The 21,317-nt window shown below is 45.6% G+C and overlaps 2 gene segments (V, D, J or C); both read left to right on the top strand.

Annotated features, from left to right (window-relative positions):
* Positions 1-9,114: 9,114 nt before the first annotated feature.
* Positions 9,115-9,921, top strand: LOC113250045 (immunoglobulin kappa variable 2-28-like). The segment is given in 2 exon segments: positions 9,115-9,183; positions 9,590-9,921. Coding segments are annotated over 2 exon segments (381 nt in total).
* An 8,247-nt stretch (positions 9,922-18,168) lies between these two features.
* LOC125283188 (immunoglobulin kappa variable 2-29-like) lies at positions 18,169-19,082 on the top strand. The segment is given in 2 exon segments: positions 18,169-18,217; positions 18,661-19,082. Coding segments are annotated over 2 exon segments (471 nt in total).
* The last annotated feature ends 2,235 nt before the right edge of the window (positions 19,083-21,317 follow it).

The raw sequence follows: 21,317 nt of genomic DNA, 5'->3' as shown, positions 1-21,317 counted from the left end.
AAAATATATGGCACGTCTGAAAGGAAAGTCTCCGAAGTCTACAGGACTTCATACCTAAGGAAGCCTCTTTGTGTCATGTACTTATATGACAGGACTAATTGATGCCATAGTCATGAGTCTACTGTTACATGATGTTCATGACAAAGTAGGTTCCTTGTCCCAACCAACACTCTCATCGGGAAACCAAGAACTCTGTGAACTCTTGGATGGTGACGGCAGCTGAGCCTACTGGGTCAGGAAGGCTTCACTGCATCTGGAACACAACTAATCCCAGGATTGATGCATCACACCCTCTCCGGGGAGCTGATGAGATGTACAAAATTAGGGATAAGTGGTTGGGGGGCCGTAGTGCCTGCTGGTGGCAGCTCAGATACCCAGAGGTGACAGTAATTAGCCCTACCCCAGTGGAGATGGTGGCGGTGGGCTGTCACCGTGGCTGCATCACTCATGAACATATCGAGCAAATACCGTGGAGCTTGAGACAAGGACTGAGGGCAGCTCAGCTGCTCAGAGGTATAAGTTTGTTTGTTTGGTGTCTTACCTGGGGTACATGCTTTGCTGAATTTTGACCAAACGCTGAGTTCCACTGACATAATGTCCACTGCCTTCTGTACACCCACAGTCCTTTTTCCAGATCTCATCATCAGTGATCTTGCAATTTTGTCCTTCCAGGCCTTGATTATTCAGACATCCGGGAATCCCTGTCAACCCTCATCTCAGGCCAGCTGTGTATTTGTAGGAGTCAGGGTCGTAAAGACAGGAAACCGTAGTAAGTGACACCCCCGGGTATGTTAGTCAAGCTGTGCCCATGGATAGAGAAACCCAAATGTTTGGAAGAGTTCGAGAATTCTACTCTCTTCCTAACTATACTTCTCTTTTTTTATCCTAAATACCAAAGCAGCCTCACGTCCTCCTTGAGTTTGCTCATGTCCAAGGTTCCTTAAAACAGAATTGTGGTCAAGGAAAGTCAGATACAAGACAGAGCGTGGGGATCCCACAGGTCTCTTCAACCCCAGTGTGTGTTTGCAGGTTTCCCTCCTTCTCAGGTGTTTTTAAGGGACGTTCTGACTTATCCAGCTGCGTGATCGTCAGCGTGCTCGTGTGAGGATTTAAAAAGAACACCTTCCAGGCAGTTAGTGCTGATTTTCAACAAGGGGAAGCAAGATGGTGGTTGTGGACTCCCAGCATGGAGGAGGCTAGAGTGAGTGCTGAGAAGCTGTTCATGTGGGAAGCAAGAATTTTTCCCTCAGACCGAGGGTCACAGCCTTAGAGCCCGAGGGTGGGAACCTCTTATCAGAGAGCCACAGGCACCTGAGTTGGTTCGGTTCTCATCAGGATGCCCCAGTTTATCATGGCCACCCCTGCCTGGCATGCAGGTGGGGACCCACCTTCCACGATGCCTCCACAAGGCCCCCAAAAGCAAGGGCTGTCAGGTCCCTCAGTGGAGGGGAGATGGACTCCAGTGGAAGAAGTAGGCTTCATCCTGGGACAAGTGGGATGGAACCTGCAGGAGAGACACCCTAGTCCCCAGTCAGAAGGCAAATGGGCACTGGAAATAAGAAAGAAGCTTCTCCTAATTATACTGATGGCCCCTAAACTTGAGGGCCCCCCAGCTACTGACAGACGTTCTCCTCTGCCGCGGTGGAAGTCCAGCATGTGGAGTGGGTCGAGGCAGGCCAGCAAGAAGCACATCACGGAGAGCTGGCTCCTTCCTCGCCCTCCAGCAGGAGGTCCTATTGTGTGTCTGGTCCCTGTCAGGGATAGAAAAGTCCCCCCTCAACATTTCTTATTTCTCACCTAGGGTTCCAGTCCCCTTCTCAGGTCAGAAGTCCCCTTGGGACTATGGGGATCCTTCCCTGGGAGCCTCTCGCTCTCATGCTCCCCTCCCCCATCTCATCTCCAGCACCCCCAGAGCAGGTCTCCTACAGTCAGCAAACATGGGCTTCATTAGGATAGATCCTCAGAGTGTGTGATCTAATTACGCACTGAATCCTCATTTTTTCGCAGTTCTGTGGTGTCAGGACCTCTCTCTGTCCTTCTGAGGAGACACAAGCTGGTATACTGCTGTCCTCACTGCAAATGTCAAAGAAAACTATTCATTTTCCTCGTTTTTGCACAGTCGACATACAACGTGACTCAAGTTTCAGGTGTACAACATAGTCACTCAACAATTCTACACATTGTTCAATGCTCACACCGTAAGCGTAGTCCCCGTGTGCCACCATACGTTATTACAATAGTACTGACCGTATTCCCCATGCTGTGCTTTTCATTTCTGTGACTCTTCATTTTATAAGTGGAACCTTGTACCTTGTGACCCCTTCACCTAGTTCACCCATCCCCTCATCCCTCTCCCCCTGGCAACCATCAGTGTGTTCTCTGTAGTTACGAGTGTGTTTCTGCTTCTTTGTTCATTTGTTTTGTTTTCTAGATTCCATGTGAAGGGAAATCCTGTAGTATTCGGCTCTCTCTGGCTGACTGATTTCACTTAGCACAATCCTCTCTAGGTCCATGCATGTGGTTGCAAGTGGCAAGATCTCAGTCTTCTTTATGACTGAGGATGATTCCATTGTATCATAAACCCCATCTTCTTCACCCATTCTTCTCTGCTTGAACACTTGGGGTGCTTGCATATCTTGGCTGCTGGAAATAATGCTGCAATATACACAGGGCCACGTGTATCTTTTTGAATTAGTGTTTTTGTGTTCTTTGTGTAAATACCCAGTAGTGGAATTACTGGATCCTACGGTCCTTCTATCTTTAGGTTGTTCGAGAACCTCCACACCGTTTCCACACTGGCTGCACCAACTTTCAGTGCACAGGGGTCACTGTTCGGCACATCCTCTCCTGCATGTGGTATTACTTGTCTTTTTGATACTAGCCATCCCGACAGGTGTGCGGTGGTGTCTCCTTGTGGTTTTGATTTGTATTTCCCTGCTGGTGAGTGATGTGGGGCACCTTTCCTGTATCTGTTGGGATTCGTATGAGAAACGTTTCTTCATGTCTTTTGGAAAACGGCATATAATTTCAGGTTCTCTAATTCTTCCGGACTTGGTTCTTTATTTTTAAAATCCAGGTTTGGAACTCAGAAAACTCTCCTTTGGTTTCGACAGGCTCTGAATGAGACTGTTAGAAGGTCTGGGCTCTAGGCAAAGCTCTGCCCCTTCACGAGCTCATCAGATGACTCCCCTGTAACAGCAGCCACAATATGCCCAACGGAAACACGAAAGTTGTGCCCAGGGCACAAGAAACTACAGACACTGGCAGCACAAGGAGATGTATCTTGTCTAGTATCCAACCTGTGAGTGTGGATATGAACCCTCCTAGCAGGTTTCATTTTCGCCTCTTACCAAATGGCGCTCTAAGGATAAATGAAAAAAAAAATGAAAAAAAAATAATAAAAAAAAATAAGGATAAATGAGAGCGGCATCGGGTGGGTAACAGTGTGGGCTCGGGAGCTGGAATGCCTGAGCGTAAACTCTGACTCCAACCCCACTGGGAACGAGCTGTGCGACCTCAGACAACCGTGTCATTTTTCTCACCCATAAAGGAGGACATGAATCGTCCTGTCATAGGATTGCTCTGAAGAGTAAATTCATTGCCACGTATTGTATCTAACAACAAATGTTCAAAAATGAAATCGTGTTCCTTCTTTCAGAGTGAAACTCAGGGAACAGAGAGACTCCGGACAGGCAGTTAACCACGTTCTCCAATGCCTTCCGTCAGGCTGTGTGGTAGTCTGCTATGAACAAGAACATGAAACAGTAAGATCTTCCTGCCAAACAGGTGAAAGTGGTTTCATTGAATTGTCTGAATTATAATTTCACAAACTGTGAGGTCCTCCATTGCAGGGTGAGAGGAGACTCATTCAGTTTTAGACCAAATCTTGGGAGACCTGCTCGACTAGCTGGAGAACTGGGAGAGCGCTGGGGATGGGGACCAGCTGAGAGGTGAAGGGACACATGCAAAGGACACCCACAAAGCCCGAAACATGGCAGGCCCATGACGTTTGTGGAACTTGGGAGCAGAGCAACAAAGAAAGGTGCTCCTCTCAGTCTTCAGACTGTATTCAATAAAGATTTCGGAAAACAGCCTCTAATTTCTGCATATATTGCATAAACCTGCTTAAAATTGCCAGATGCAATCAGTGTAGATACATAGAAGATGTCCCCCCGGCCAAAATCACGCGGTCGTCACCGCCCTGCCCCGCTAAGATCACTGAAAGGAGTGAAACCAAGATCCAATTAAGAGTGAGAACTTGAAGACCAGTTTTCCTGTGCAGCCATCACCCTGTGCTCGCAAAACTTCCCAGGGCAGGGGGACAGCCGGTGGGAGCGTCTGGAGCCAGCCCCAGACGGCACCCAGTGAGAGAAAAATAAAATGCTGTGTAAGCACAGACAAACCGAATCAGTCTGGACCCCGATTCTGAGGACTCTACAGTCTCTCCTTTCCTAATGCGGGCAGCAGCAAAATCTTCGGTGGCCTGTGTAGTCTTTGGATCCCAGACGTGATGGGGAAATCACAATTCAGAAACTGCTGACATCTAACTTAAAACTATGCATCACTACCTCATGTCGCCACACTCTGCCACAGAAACTGGAAAACAATTATCAGTTGTTACAGGCATCAGAAATAAGACATGTTTGAAAATGTACAAGAAAGAAGTTCCTTTTTTCCTAGAAATGACTGTCAAAGATAGGAAAAAAACCTCCGGGTGTCTCCGTCCACGTGGCCACAAGAGGGCGCACACGTACCACGGGATCCCAGGATGGCTCTGGCTGTGTCTGGCAATAATGGCCAAAAGCCCGGACAGATTTCGGATGTTATTATTATTTCTTGTTGCCACTTATGATTACATCTCGGAGCTTCCCCTCTTCATCGAGAGATAATTTCACACCTCCTGCTGCTGCCCGTGTTTCCATCAGACTCCATGGCCACAGGGAAAACGGCACTTCGGGAGGACTCCCAAATGACATAGTTGGTTTAGCCGCAAACGTTCCCTCCATCAAATACTGTCCCGGGCGGAGTGTGACTCTGGGGAAACGGCCCACACAGAAAACACATGTGAGAAACTCTTGTGGTGAGAGGTCGCTCTGGCAAAGGAAAGGAGCGTGGAGTAGTCACGAGGGGCCATCAGGACACCACGCAGGTGCTCCTCATCCAGGTATGAAAATGGGGAGCCTGCAGCCTCCCGCGGGCCCGGGACCATGGCTCTGGGGACCCGTCGACCAGACCAGACTCACACTTGCTCACAGCTGCACTCACCACTGGTGTCAGAGAGAGTTGGCGTGGTCTGAGTTCCCAACGCTTCAGAACTGTGAACACAGTCTCTCAGTGACCAGCAGGGTGACTGATGAAGCCGCTTTGGTTAGATTTATACCCGTAGCTGCAATCAGGATGGAGAATTGGGTGGGAGAGACATCTCTCAAGACCAAAGGAAAAATCACCACCTTATGACTTTTTCTCTTCCAATATTGATCCTCCATGACATGTGGGAAACCTCAGTGTGACGGGAGCCCCATGTTATTCACCCCCAAACTTGGCCTGGCCAACTGACCCCAAAGTTGGACCATCCCAGGCTTCTGTGTATCCTCTTTAGAAAACCGGTGTCTGGGACAGTGTGGCTGAGGGGGTTCACGATGGTTCCATGCTGACTCTTCCCCTCAGCTCTGGGCAGTGCTAATCCCTGAAGGAACGGCTGCCTGTTCTCAGCACCAAGCTCACAGGCCGGCTCCGCCCTGACCTCACCACAGCCTCAGTGCATGTTCCACTGGGTCATAGACAGTGGTCGGGCCCCTGGGAGAGAATTTTTCCCCAAAAGCCCAAGTCAGACTCACAATACTGGATAAAGTCTGATGGGCCCTTCTCTGGCATCCTCCCTTGTATCCACAAAGTCTGCACCCCCTGCTCATTTTTACCTTGCACAGTCCTCAGAAGACACAATCCCACTGCTTAGATCAGAAGTAAACGCCTTGGAAAGTCATCTCGTTATTGAAGTAAGTGCAATAGAGGTACGGTCACATAGTCTTCCAGTGAGACTGTCCGAATAGTGTCCCAACTCTGGCATCAATCCTAACATGAGATCGGTGTCTCAATCTCCCTAGTAGGGAGTAGCTCAGGGAATTATGTAACTGAATTTTTTCCTTTCTCCAGGCTGTTAATATCCACATTGTAATTGACCATCACAGAAACATTTGTCATCAAGAGTGAATGTAATTTATTTCTTCAATATTCTCTATTGGGTTGTAAGCTAAAATCTGAAAACCAACCATAAACACAGGTAGTCTCAGAGAGAAGTAGACTGACAATTCCCACTAAAATCAGCATATGGCCAGATAAGAAGAGTGTTTCAGGCAGCTTCTTTGATTATGTTTGTCCAGGACTTCTTTACAGAAAGTGTTGCAATAGTCATATTCGTTTATTGTTCCATGTAATCAGAAATGTTGGCATAGATAACCCCTGGTATGATGCACTCAGGATATATTCCTTCTGCAATATTCTTGCCAAAACTTAAAATCTTATTCCAATCAATAAAAAACATCAAACAAATCTGATCAGAGGGACATTCTTCAAGTTTCAAGGTCAGGTAGGATACACAAAAATGGATAATCATCACAGATTAGAGGACTAACGAGATATGTCAAAGAAATGCAACATAGATTCTTTGAGTTTATCCTAGGACATAAATCTTTTATCCTAGGACACAGGGCTTTAATGGAAAAATCAGTGAATCCAAATATGGATTATTAATAGTGTTGTATCAATGTTAATTTCCCAGTTGAGGTTAATATAGTAAGGTTATGTAAACTGTTCACATTAGGGAAAGCTGGAGAAAGAGTGTATGGAAATGATCTTAATACTTTTGACATTTCTTTTAAGTCTAAAATGATGTCAAAATAAATTAAAATATGTAATCAAAAGGATTTAAAATAAGAAAAGAGTACGAGTTCCTATGCACTGCTCCGCCGTGTCAATCTCTTTTCCCTCCTTTCCCTACTTGCAATTCCCTTTCGTTGTCTTTCATCTACTTACGTTTTGAAGCCTAGTTGAGATGCAATGCTACGTCAGCATCAGGTGCACAGCAGAGTGATTCAAGAACCTACGTGTTACTCTCCGCCCACCACAGTGTAGCTCCCAGCTGTCTCCGCAGGACGCTGTTGTAATCCCATTGACCCTGTTGCCTGGGCTGTACGTTCATCGTCGTGACTGATTCATTCCATAACTAGAAGCCTGTACCTCCTCTCCCCTCACACATCTTTCCCGTCTCCCCTCCTCCTTCCTCTCTGGCAGCCATCACTTTTTTCTCTGTATTTATCGGTCTGGATTCTACATTTTGTTATTTGTCTGTTTGTTTTGTTTTTTAGATTCGACATACAAGTAAAATCATATGGCATTTGGCTTTCTCTGTCTGACTTATTTCTCTTAGCAGAATATCCTCTAGGTCCATCCATGTGGTCACAAATGGTGAGATTTCATTGTTTCTTAGCAGAGTAATATTCCATTGTATGTATATACCACTTCTCCTTCATCCATTCAGTCATTGATGGCCACTTAGGTTGCATTCATATTTGGCTATCGTAAATACTGCTGCAGTAAACATAGGGTTACATACGATTTTTTCAAACTGGTGTTTTCATTTTCTTCGGATAAATACCCAAGAGCGGAATTACTGGATTGTATAGTATTCCTATTTTTAAGTTTTTGAGGAAACTCTATACTGTTTAAACTCCACACTGGTTGTACCAATTTATATTCCCACCAACAGTGCACAGGGCTCCCTTTTCTCCACATCCTCACCAACACTTGTTCTTTCTTTTCTTTTTGATCCTAGCCATTCTGGCAGGTGTAATGGGGTATCTCATTGTGGTTTTGATTTGCATTTCCCTGATGTGATGCTGAGCATCTTTTCACGTGTCCATTGACCTTCCCAGATCTTCTTTGGAAAAATATCTATTCAGGTTCTTTGTCCATTTTTTTTAAAGATTTTATTTATTTATATGACAGAGATAGAGACAGCCAGTGAGAGAGGGAACACAAGCAGGGGGAGCGGGAGAGGAAGAAGCAGGCTCCCAGCGGAGGAGCCCGATGTGGGGCTCAATCCCATAACGCCAGGATCACGCCCTGAGCCGAAGTCACACGCTTAACGACTGAGCCACCCAGGCGCCCTTCTTTGTCCATTTTTAATCAGATTTTTTTTTGGTGGTGGTGTTGTTCAAGTACCTTATATATTTTGGATATTAGCCTCTTATTGGATGTCTCATTTGAAAATATCTTCTCCCATTTAGTAGGTTTCTTTTTCATTTTGTTGATGGTTTCCTCTGCTGCGCAAAAGTTTTTCAGTTGGTGAAGTCCCGATAGTTTATTTTTGCTTTTTTCCCTCTTGCCTAGAAGACATATCTAGAAAAATGTTTCTAAGGCTAATGTCAAAGAGATCACTGCCTATGTTTTCAGCAGGGAATTTTATGGTTGCTGGTCTTACACCTAGGCATTTAATCCATTTTGAGTGTATTTTTGCCTTCATTTCATTCTTTCACATGTACCTGTCCAGTTTTCCCAACAGCATTTGTTGAAGAGACGTCCCCATTGTGTACTCTTGTCTCCTTCGTCATAGATTAATAGACTATATATGCACAGGTTTACTTCTGGACTCTCTATTCTGTTCTATTGACCTTTATGTCTATTTTAATGCCAATACCATACTGATTTCGTTACTATAGCTTTGGAGTATAGTTTGCAGTCAAGGATTGTGATACCGTGAGCTTTGTTCTTCTTTCTCAAGATTGCTGTGCCTACCCAGGGTCGACCTTTTACATAAAGGTGTAAAATGAGCCTGGAAAAAGCTAAAGAACTAGAAATGTAACAGGGAAACAAATCATTGAAATATGTCCCTCCCACCTCTTTGGCAGCATAGATTGTGTCTCTATTACTTTTGCTCCAAGCACAGACAATCTTTCATGGCACTTTGCTCACATGAGAGGTCATACGCCCCTCCTGCTGGCTCTCTCCATATGGCTGCACCCACAGGGGATTTGCATATTGTCCCCTAGGGAGGACCTTCCCTTGCCAGTCTGAGATAAAAGATCAACTCTCTACTTGTCTTTACCCACCAGGACTCACCCCTTTCACTTGTCAGAATGAGGTTCCCTGCTCAGCTCCTGGGGCTCCTCATGCTCTGGTTTCCAGGTAAGGACAGAATGTCCAAAGAGGAAGGAAAGTGGGGTTGTTAGGATGAATTCTGAGGACACCATAGTTTCCCACATAAATTTAGTTTCCACGTGAGATGGATGTCTTCCTACTGGGATGGGGCATGTGACTTTTAGATCTGTGAGAGAGGAAGAGTCCTGAAGGAACAGGACCTGTAGGTCCTCTGCTGACTATGTGGCACTGAGGACGGGGAGGGTTCAGGTGACCTCAGGAGATCCCGTCATGTCTTGCCAATCTCTGGTTCTTTTTTGAAATTAGAAAGATTTGAGTTTTGAATCAAAGTCCCTTAAAAGACCTTTTAGTCTGAAATACAGAGCAAAGGGAAATTATGGGAATTTCCCACAATGTTTGCACTTAACCTTGCACTTCTCTCTTCTTACTTTAGGATCCAGTGGGGAGGTTGTGATGACGCAGACCCCACTGTCCCTGCCCGTCACCCTTGGAGAGCCGGCCTCCATCTCCTGCAAGGCCAGTCAGAGCCTCCTGCACAGTAATGGATACAATTACTTGTATTGGTTCCTGCAGAAGCCGGGCCAGTCTCCACAGCTCCTGATCTATGCAGCTTCTAACCGTTTCACTGGGGTCCCAGATAGATTCAGTGGCAGCGGGTCAGGGACAGATTTCACCCTGAAGATCAGCAGGGTGGAGGCTGACGATGTGGGAGTATATTACTGCATGCAAGCTATACACTCTCCTCCCACAGTGGTTCAGCCCTGAACACAAACCTTCCCGCGGCTCACGGCCCAGCTGCCCACATGTGGTGTTTGTCAGGGGAGCAGGCACAGCAGACTCTCTCGGTCAGTGTAAGAGGAAGTCGATGGGGAACTCAAGGGAATAGTTGAGGCTGCGGGGTCTGGACCCTGAGGGCCTCGGCTGCACCCCAGCACCCTCCTTTATGGCCCTGTCAGCTGAAACAGCCTGGGCATGACATGCCTATCAGGGAGAATGGGTGAGCTCGGAGCCACCAGTCAGGACAGAGGGAAGAGCTGAATGAAAGTTCCTCTGATCCTCTCTGCCTTGTGTACGGCTGGATGTCAAACTCAGCGGGAAAGCCAGACAAGTGAGGCCATTCCTGGAAATACAAGTGAAATTCATGTTGGTGTTTGACAGTTTTGAGCACCTGGGGTTGTATGGAAGTGTTGAATCGCCATATTGTACACCTGAAACTAACATTACACTCTATTTTTACTGCAATTTAAGTAAAAACTTTCAAAAAGAGAACAAATTCTAATACCGCTAAAAGGAATAAAAGAGTTGCTTCTGACAAGAGAGGACATTTTCACATAGGAATTTTATCCCCTGATTTAAAAAAAATGAAACAAGATTCCTCCTTCCCGAGGGCGGACAGCACCACACGAACCACTACTTGTAGCCAATGGGACTCTTGCTCTTCCCCAATGAGATCTGGTCAAAATAACCTTCCCCAGTTTCCTTCTAAACCCTAATTAAAAGTGACCTCTCTTTGTCTCTTTGGACTGGCTTAGGATTTGTCATAGTTTCTTGTCCTCTCCCATTCCTGAATAAACTCATTTTATTAATAAAATACTGGTCGTTCTACTTTTAAATTTGTCCGACTCCCAAACAACATCCCCCCAGGGTCTCCCCCTACCCTTCCAGCACCTGGACAACACCATTCCACTCTGTTCTTTGAGTTCGGCTCTTTTAGATTCTACATCTAAGTGAGGTCATAGAATAGTTGTCTTTCTCTGTCCGACTTCTCTCGCTCAGCATAATGACGTCAAGGTCCATCCAATTGGTCGCACACGGCAGAGTGTCATTCTTTGTCGTGGCTGAATAATAGTCCATTGTGTACATATACCACAGCCTCCTTACCCATTCATCCACTGTGGGCACTTCGGTTGTCTCCATCTTTGGTATTGTGAATAATGTTGCAATGAACATGGGAGTGTAGATATCTCTGGCAATCTGATTTCTGTCAGGGAGCTTGGAAAGATAAGGTTTATTACTCAAAGGTCCTAGAGGGGACAGTCATACCTGAGGCCACACAGCAAGCTCACTGGTAGACATAAAAAGAAAGACAGAGAGGGAGAGGGAGAGAAAGTCAGACGGTAGCATTACAATAATAAAAAAGTCAACTTTTGGTCTTTACAGTGGACAGGGGAGCTGCTTTCTTCTCAAGATTAGTTTGGAAGGAGCCAAGTAAGATGTCCACTGACCTCCAGGAGACTGACATGCACACACATATGTACATTGTCGTTGTTTCTGATGCTTTCTTAGAGGGCAGGGAAACATGCATTGTGTCCTTACCACAGAATTAGACTTTGACAGCTAGACGCTTTTCCCCACCACTGCTGGCAGCAAGGACTGTATCTCCATCCCATTTCTTCCAAAAGGAAAATATTTTATTTCACTCGGCTCACATCAGTGGTCACCTCACCCCCTTGGTGGCTCTCTCCACAAGCAACAAGGCGGCAAGCAGAGGAGGGTTTGCATAATTGTTCTCCGGGCAGGACCCTCTTGCAAGGCTGAGTTAAAAGGTCAGCTTGAACCTTGCTTCGAATTACCAGAACTCATCAGCTCAACTTCTCAAAAGGAGGTTTCCTGCTCTTCTCCTTGGGCTGCTAATGCCCTGGAACCCAGGTAAGGACAGAGGGGAGGATGTGAAAGGAGAATGGGGTGGGGAGGTGAGCTCTGGGAGCACCGCTCCTCTCCATGTGTGTTCTGCACACTTTTAAATACATATTTCTTGGTCTCTGGGAAGCGGCATGAGATGTTTGAACCTGTGAGGATGAGAAGGACCTAAAAGAAGAAGGACCTGTACTGTGGTGAAGACTGTGCCACAGAAAGAAGGGGAAGATGCAGGAGGATTCTAGAGACCCCCTTGTGTCTGAGAATTCCCGTAATTTCTTGGACAGGGATATTTTTAATACGTAAGTCAAAATCACACAAAAAGTAAATTAGCCTGAAATAATTAGCAAGTAAGATGGTGAAAATGACTCAAAATCTTTGTATGTAATCTCGCTTTTCTCTCATTATTTTAGATCTAATGGGGAGGTTGTGATGACCCAGACCCGACTCTCCCTGCCCGTCACCTCTGGAGAGCCAGCCTCCATCTCCTGCAGGGCCAGTCAGAGCCTCCTGCAGGGACCGAAACGCCTGTTTGCACTGGTTCCTCCAGCATCCAGGCCAGTCTCTGCAGCTCCTGATCTATAAGGTTTCCAGCCTTTTCCCTGGGGTCCCAGGCAGGTTCAAAGGCAGCGGGTCAGGGACAGATTTCACCCTGAGCATCAGCAGGGTGGAGGCTGACGATGTGGGAGTTCCGGACTGCCAACAGGTTTACAGTATCCTCCCTGCCCCGGGTCAGCCCTCCACATAAACCTCCCCGCCTGGAAGATTCCAGCGGCTCACATGCATTACTTCTCCGGGGAGCTGAAGCAATACGACTCTCAGAGTCTAAGAGGAAGGCGTCGGAGAGCTCTGGCGAATTGTGTACAGCTGGGGGCTCCGGACTGTGCGAGCCTTGGGTTTACCTCAGACACCAGAGGCTCTGGCTCCCCCACTGCAGCAGCCCTAGCGTGGCAAACCCCGCAGCAGAACGGCCGGCATCCCAGTTCCCTCTGCGCAACCGGGACGTGTCACAAGGGAGAGCTGAGGCAAAGCTCTAGCCAGCTCTCCCTGCACCGCGTACGTTCACCAGTTAATTTCATCCAGCCCCGTCATTGGGACCGACACACGGCTACACACACACAAATACGCTTTTGGTTTTGGTAGGCCTGAGAGGTGCTCTAGCATCCGGCAGCAGGAGGATCGTTGGTGAGAGTAAGACACTGTGTTCTTCTCCTCTCTCGCCTTGCTACCTGGACTCTGTCCAGCACCTATCTCTGTCCCTTTGGGGCTGGCAGAAGGTGTGCACTCCTGGCCTCGTGGGAGGAACAGAAAAAGTGTGCTACTCTTGATTTTTGAACTCCTAGGCAGACTCTTCATAAACAAAGGCCTAGTGCCAGAAGTCTTTGAAAAATCTCAATAACGGCAAGTGGAAGTCCAGTGAGTTTTCTGAATTCCAAAGCTGGATTTTATATATAAAGAACCAAGTCAGAAGAATGAGGGAGCATAAAAGGTATGCCATAGTCAACAGAATTTGGATGAATACAAGACAATATGAAAGCCAAGGTTGGGTCTGTTGCAATCAGAATCTTAAGGCTTCGTGCAGGGCCGGTAATGAGAATGTGAAGACACAAGGTAGAGGTCAGCTGCTAGAACGACACCCAGCTCCGGGGCTCCTGTGTGATGGGGAGGGGATGCTGGTGGGGTTGAGGCTCAGATGTGAATCCACATGGAAAGTCAGATGTACTTCTTGGGAGAGGACGGAGGGAAGCCGCCACTGCCTGGCCTGGCCTGCTGACATGGCCCGTCATGGAAAGTGTTGGCTCCAGTGGTGGCACTCTAGGTCCTTCGTGACTCCAAGTTTAGTGAAGTTCCTATCTCATTCTTAACCTAGATCTTATCATACATTCTTATTCAAGCCAGGAGAGCATAGGTGAGCTTCCAAAATTTGATTCTACCCCCAGTGCATGCCTGGAATGATTTGAGAAAAATGAGTACTGAGAGACCATGTAGACAGAGGATGGTGACCAGAGGCAGAGTCAGGGCTGGGAAGGTTGGCAGGGGACGAAGTGGTGGGGGCCAAGGCTTCTGTCCGAGGCAAAGGCACCATCAGGGCAGCATGAGAGGGGAGAGTGCAGGGGAATGTGGGAGGTTGACTCTGTCTTTCTGGCTCAGAGGCCCAGCCACATTTCCCATCCCAGACTTCAGCAAAGCTTCCCAGTAGAAATCCACCCTGGGGTTAAAGGCTCAGCTCCTGACTTATCTCTTAAAGCAGCTTCCGGCCGCTGCCAAAGCACAGCTGCATTCTCTTCCCCAGCACAACCACCCCCCACCCCCACCCGCCTAGGCCAAGGCAGGGTACCTGCCTATAGTCAGATTTTGCAATTTCCACTAGGGAATAAAATGACAGGAGAACATCACATCACCTACAAAGAACAGTCTGTCTCTGGAACTGTAGGTCACCTGGTCTTCATTTCTTCTATGGTTCTCTGATGTCATCATAAACATGATTTTTACATTTGCTTTTTTGTTCTCCTCTGCATTTGTTGCAATGGTCGTGTAGCTCCTGTAAGATCTACTACATCCTGGCTGAAAGCGAAGTGCCTTTTATTTCCAAATTGAAGTGTACGTGGCTATGACTTAGGTAGTACGCGGCAAAACACGGAGGCTAGATCAATCCATTAACGCACACGGCATGGTCCCACAAATGCCTCAAGGGAATGGAAAAGAAATCACTGAAGAAATGGTGGTGGTCCTGCCGTCATCAAAATGACAATTGACGACACGTGTATTTCCAAATTCCAGGCACATTGCCTAGATGCATATGCCTTACAGATGCTCCATGGACAATAGTGCTCTAATAGTATTCAGATTAGATGAAAGGGCATATTAGTTACGGCTTATGGGAGAAGTAAATGAAGATTCGAATTCACAAAATAAAACAATCCTGTATCTGCTTAAGGAAGTAAGCTATGTTGGAGATGATGGCCTGCCCCAAGACACTGTAGCCCACGGAACAGGTGTGGCACACGGTGTCTCCCTTCACCGTGAGAAACAGATGGCACCTAACTAAATCCACAGATCCACCAGTTCCCTGCGCCTCAGCCACTCCCTGAGGACCGAACGCTTCTACCTGTTACCCTACGCCTTCCCCTACATCCCAGTCCCACCTAGCATCTGGCTCAAGCAGCATTTCATCATGGAAGACACACTGAGCAGAGTAAACACGGTTGCCCTTGGGAGTCAGCAGGTTGTGGTCCATCCCCTGTACATCTCGAGAGTGAGCTGTGAGTATGACGAGCACGACGTGTCGTCTTCCAGCTGCTTTCACTGCCTTGAACTTGAACTCCCTCACACCACCACTACAGGACGGGCTGCCCCTGCTTCCAATAAGCTCATCTCAGTATCCCTTCTCTGCCTTTACGCAAACAGCTGGATGTTTGGAGAGTCACAGGAGTAATGCTGGAGCATTTCATTGCTACTAGGAAAAGGAGGGGGGCATCAGTGTGATGCAGGCATTCCCTAAGGCTGCTCCCCTCCTGGACCTCATGGGGGGGGGTCTTCTTCCACCCCTTACAAATGCTTCTTACTTGTAGGTAGTGGGCAGTGGCCAGCTTTGACGGGCTCAGTTTTGTTGTCCGGGAGGCAGCGTACTTTAGAGACTGGAGGGAGACAGTGATTTCAGCTTAGAATTTGGGATCCTTTAGTGTACAGGGGGTATAGGAAGATTTCAAAGCCCCTTTCTGACCGAAAAATAATTTCTGTGAGATTTTTCATTTCCTGGACTTTTCAGGGCAACAGATTATGAGTTAAACAACTAAGCAGAACGGAGACTTTTAAAGTTCTAATGTTGTTTTTCCTGGGAAAGAGCAACACTCTCTGAAATCAAGTGTTTCAAAGAATACTTTGTAAAGATAACATTTTCAAAATGTATTTGTAGTACAAGAAAACATGATGGTTTGGCACAGTTATGTTCTCACAATTCAAAATAGCACCCAAGATGATGGGGGATCTTAATTCAACACCTCTTCCAAATAGTACTTTAAAATTCTCTTTAAGGTGTAAAACAGTGTCTTCTTTTTCATTTATTTACTTTTATTTTTTTTTTACTTTTTATTTTATTTACTATTTATTTTTTTTTACTTTTTATTTTATTTACTATTTATTTTTTTCATTTTCAGCTGCTTATCTTCCCAAGTCCTATCATTAGCAATGCTTAATGAGGAATACTGGAAATTTCCAGTTCAGACTCGAATTACATTGATATGCTTCCTAATGAAAGATCAATTCAAATAAACACAAAGCTTTTAAAATGAAAGAAAATAAAAAGGTAAGGAAAATGTTAATTAGTGGAATATGGGACACAGACTATTCTTCGACCTCTTCATTGCCATCTGCCCCCTGGGGTCCCACACAGGAGTTCAGAATTTAAAGATGGACATCATTTCACTGCATATCTCTTCCGCTCGTGTTAACAACTCCTATTCTTGGAGGATTTCCCAGAGTGTATTCAGACCAAGCTGTCTTGTGGAATTCTACTTTGTATTGCTTACCTTGTTTTCTTGCTCAATTAAGTATGACTTTGGGTTTAAATGACCCGAGATTTAATACAACTACAACACTGTTCTTACAATGGCTCCAGGATTTAATTGCAGGACAGTGACTATTCTTGTCAGCAACTTGGAGTTGGCCCAACTCTCTGGAGCTGTTTAGTTAAATTAAACCCATATCTGGCTGACATTGAAGAATAGTCAGGTTGTTTTCCTATTTTATTTTATTTTTTTAATAATAATATTTTTTTACTCTATTATGTCAGTCACCATACAGGACATCCCTAGTTTTTGATGTAAAGTTCCATGATTCATTACTTGCATATAACACCCAGTGCACCATGCAATATGTGCCCTCCTTAATAGTGGGGGAATGGGATAGGCTGGTGATGGGTGTTTTCCTATTTTAATAAAAGTTGCGGTGGTAGACTATTGGCTCGAAGCAGCTCATCCTATTCCATAGTCACTGTCGGTGAAAGAAAGCCCATGAAAATGTCAGTCATAGGTACAGGTTACCTCAAAATATTCAAACAGTAGATATAGTTCTTGCTTTTCTTACATATGGAATCTCCTTTTGAACTGTAGACTCATGGTCGTGGCTTCCCAACTTACAGGCCAGGTAAGATATTTACAATCTCACACAGAGCTAAGAAGAAAGTGGACCCTAACAGGACCTCATTATACATATCAAAAAAGATTCTGAATAAGAAGACGTATTCTAGGGACACCTGTGTGGCTCAGTCAGTTAAGCATCTGCCTTCAGCTCAGGTCACGATCCCAGGGTCCTGGGATCGAGCCCCACGTCAGGCTCCCTGCTCAGCAGGAAGCCTGCTTCTCCCTCTCCCTCCACCTAGCTCCTCCTGTTTGTGCTCTCTCTCTCTCTCTCTCTCTCTCTCTCGGTCAAATAACTAAATACATAAAATCTTAAAAAACAAAAAAAGAGAGATTCTAAACACCAGTAAAAAATCCTATAAAATTATTCCTTGTTTACTCTGCCCTGTCCTCCAAGGAAGTTTTTCCCTTAAGAAACCTTTTGATTAACTTGATATTTATATATATATATATATATAAAATATATATATATATATAAAATATATATATATTATGTATATATTATATATATGTATATGTGTGTGTGTATATATATATATATATATATATATATATATATATATATATAATGAGGTAAGTATGATCGAATATTCCCCAGATGATAGTAATGGTTACCAGGAATTTCAGATTCACTGAGGCATAAAATTCGTTCTCCTTTTCCTCTTGATTTAAATAGGTCATTAGCTCTCTGTCTCTATCAGAAGATTTTGTTTTCTCCTTGTCTCACTCTTTTGATTTGAATGCTTTCATGGGGTTTAATTCACTAGGTCTTAAGGAAAAACAGTGCCTAACACTTTCATCCAACATTCTTTAACTGTTAACCTCGGAAGAAGAGATACCAGACAACTTTGCAACATTTCCTGGCCATCCTGTGTTGCAGACTCTGCCCATCGGCACCAAACTGGTGGAAGCTGTTTCCCCCCTAAGATGAGCCTGGAGGACACTAAGCAAGATGGCCGTTCATCTCCCACGTATTGATCTGGATATTCAGAATCCGATCCTGACGCCATGTGGCAACGCGATGATTGTTTTCTTGGTTTCCACCCAAAGAAGGTATTTTATTACCCTTTGCTCACTGGAGAGTCTCCCCCTCCCAATGGCTCTGTCCACGTGGCTGCACCCACCTGGGAATTTGCATATTATCCCCTAGGGAGGCCCTTTCCTTGCAAGTCTGAGATAAAAGTCCCACTCAAATATTGCTTTGACTTATCAAGACTCATCAGCTCAACTGTTCAAAATGAGGCTCCCTGCTCAGCTCCTGGGGCTGCTGATGCTCTGGATCCCAGGTAACTGGAAGGAGGAGATGAGAAAAGAGAATGGGGTGGGGAAGGGGGGCTCTGGGGGCACCACTGCTCTCCATGCTTAGATGGAAAGTACTGCTTGTTAGATGTGTATGTCCTTCCTTCACGGGTGGGGCATATAATACTGAGATGTGTCAACGTGAGGAAGAATCTGAAAGGAGCAAGAAGCTTGCTCTGGTGACCACCATAGCAAAGAAACGGGAGGATGGTCTAGGCAACTCCCAGAGGCCCTTGTGCACCTATAAAATCTGTTCCTTCTTAAAATTGAGTATTTTGGGGATATGCCTCAAATACACACACACACACACACACACACACACACACACACACACACACACAAAATGATCTCACATAAAATAAAGAGCAGAAGGGAAACATGAAAATGGCTCAGAATGTTTGAACTTTGTACTTCTCTCTTCTTACTGTAGGATCCAGTGGGGAGGTCGTGATGACACAGACGCCACTGTTGTTGCCTGTCACCCCTGGAGAGATGGCCTCCATCTCCTGCAAGGCCAGTCAGAGCCTCCTGCACAGTGATGGAAACAGTTACTTGTATTGGTACAGGCAGAAGCCGGGCCAGTCTCCACAGCTCCTGATCTATGGGGCTTCCAACCGTTTCTATCGGGTCCCAGGCAGGTTCAGCGGCAGCGGGTCAGGGACAGATTTCACCCTCAAAATCAGCAGGGTGGAGGCTGACGATGTGGGAGTTTATTACTGCGGGCAAGGGTCACATGCTCCTCCCACAGTGGTTCAGGCCCAGCACAAACCTCCTGCCTGGGAGGAGGCCCAGCTGCCCACATGCGTTGCTGGTCTGAGGAACAGCCACAGCAGATGCTCTGAGTCTGTGTAAGACAACGATGTTGGGGACTCAGGAGAGCAGGTATATGAGGCCGAGCACTTCAGCTTTCCCTCAGGCATCACACGGTAAGGCCCTGTCAGCCTCCACAGCCTTGCTTGGCAGAACCAGCCAGGGAGCGGAGGGGCTCAAGTGTCCCCTGAGCAATGAGACATGACCTTTGGGAGAGCTGAATGAAAGTTCATCCTATTCCTTCCTGTCTTGCCTACAGTCTATCTTTAGTCACATAAAAATAAAACATTTTAAAAACCCAGAAATTTGAGGGAGATTTATGGTAACCCAAGTTGAGCAAAGTTGGTGCTTAGCCATTTTCAAGAAAGTTTTTAAAATGTAATATCTAATTATATTCGGAAATTAATGTTTCCTCGTTCTTCCAATTTCATACTTCTTCTTTTTAGTACTTTTCTCCTCAGCCCATGAAGTTGGTTAGGGTAGGAATTTGACAACAAAGTCTCAACAGGAGGATTGACTGAGAACAATCAGTAAGAATTCTGGCATTTGGACACCTTAATAGACTTGTACAGAGCAGTAAAATATCCTAATGCTAAATGTCTGATTTGCCGCAGTTACCTGTTGCTGAGGAAAAAGTGAGTTCTTTTCATTCCAAAGTTGTGTTTTAAAAATAAAAGGCATAAATGGAACATCGTGTGTTAATAATCCTCAAATAAATAGCTAAATAAAGATAAAAAGCATAAACTGGAAATTGTGGAGCACAGTATTTGCCTTGGAGGAAAAAGAACAGTATGAGATATAGGGTTTTTTTCTCAAAAGGATGGAATTTTCAGTCTGTGGATGAACTTCAGGAAATGGGGACATAATGGACGTTCACTGTGTGACAATTACCCTGCTCTTGGCCCTCGTGGTGGAGTTGAGGGTTGATGATGGGAAGTGGAAAGGAGCCTGCTGTGTTCCTTAGGAAGAACCACAGAACTGAAGAGCCATCTGCCTGGATTCCCAGTTTGAGCCTTGAGGGACCCTCCCCACTCCCACCCCTCGCGGCTTCACAGGAAAGTGATGGAGGGCCTTCTATGTGTAATGATCAAGGTCTAGTGAGATTTCAGTACAAGTGGACCTGAGGTCATGTGACGCCATCAACCCCAACAGCAGAGGACAGCTTCTGAAAACTTGTTGGGCCCCAAGAGGTAGGCAGCAGAGACCATGTTGGGGGCTGTGGGTTGCAGGAGATGCAACATGAAATAGTAAGTTAACCAGGAGGCCCAGCAGGGCCTAAATCAGCAGTGGAGGTGGAGACCAATATCCCTGATCTGGTTATAAATGGTGATTTTATTACAGTACCGGGACAGGATCCGTGGGCAGAAAGAGCGGCTGCACTGGGATTGTGAAGGTGGTGAAGGAAGGCTGATTCTATACATCTATATATACGTGTAGACTCGCAGTCGTGGCTGGGCCACATACAGGTCAGGGGGGAGACGAAGGTCTTCACACAGAGGGAACAAGAACCTGAGAACCATGAAAGGACCTATTCTACACGATGAGAAAGACTGTATGAACGTATAAGAACAGTTTTCTAAACACCAATCAGGAAAAAAAAGATATAAAAATAGTCCTTGTTTATGTTATACCATTATCTTAGGAAGTGTTCCCATTAAGAAATTCCTTCGATTGATCTTAATCCAGTCATCTGTTGAAGGGCATCTCGGCTCCTTCCATGATTTAGCTATTGTGGACAATGCTGCTATGAATGTTGGGGTGGATTAAGAAGATGTGGTCCATATATACAATGGAATATTACTCAGCCATCAAAAAGCATGATTACTTAACATTTGCTGCAACATGGACGGGACTGGAGGAGATAATGCTAAGTGAAATAAGTCAAGCAGAGAAAGACAATTATCATATGGTTTCACTCATTTATGGAACATAAGAACTAGGAAGATCGGTAGGAGAAGAAAGGGAAGAATGAAGGGGAGTAAACAGAAGGGGGAATGAACCATGAGACACTATGGACTCTGGGAAACAAACTGAGGGCTTCAGAGGGGAGGGGGGTGAGGGAATGGGATAGGCTGGTGATGGGTATTAAGGAGGGCACGTATTGCATGGAGCACTGGGTGTTGTATGCAAGTAATGAATCATGGAACTTTACATCAAAAACTAGGGATGTACTGTATGGTGACTAACATAATATACTCAAAGAATATTATAATAAAAAATAAAAATTAAAAAAAAGAAAGAAATTCCTTCAATTAATCTGGTGTGTGTGAAGTTAAT

Source organism: Ursus arctos, unplaced genomic scaffold (genome assembly GCF_023065955.2).
Source record: "Ursus arctos isolate Adak ecotype North America unplaced genomic scaffold, UrsArc2.0 scaffold_8, whole genome shotgun sequence".
Taxonomy (NCBI): domain Eukaryota; kingdom Metazoa; phylum Chordata; class Mammalia; order Carnivora; family Ursidae; genus Ursus; species Ursus arctos.
This window is presented reverse-complemented; position numbering and strand designations above follow the sequence as displayed.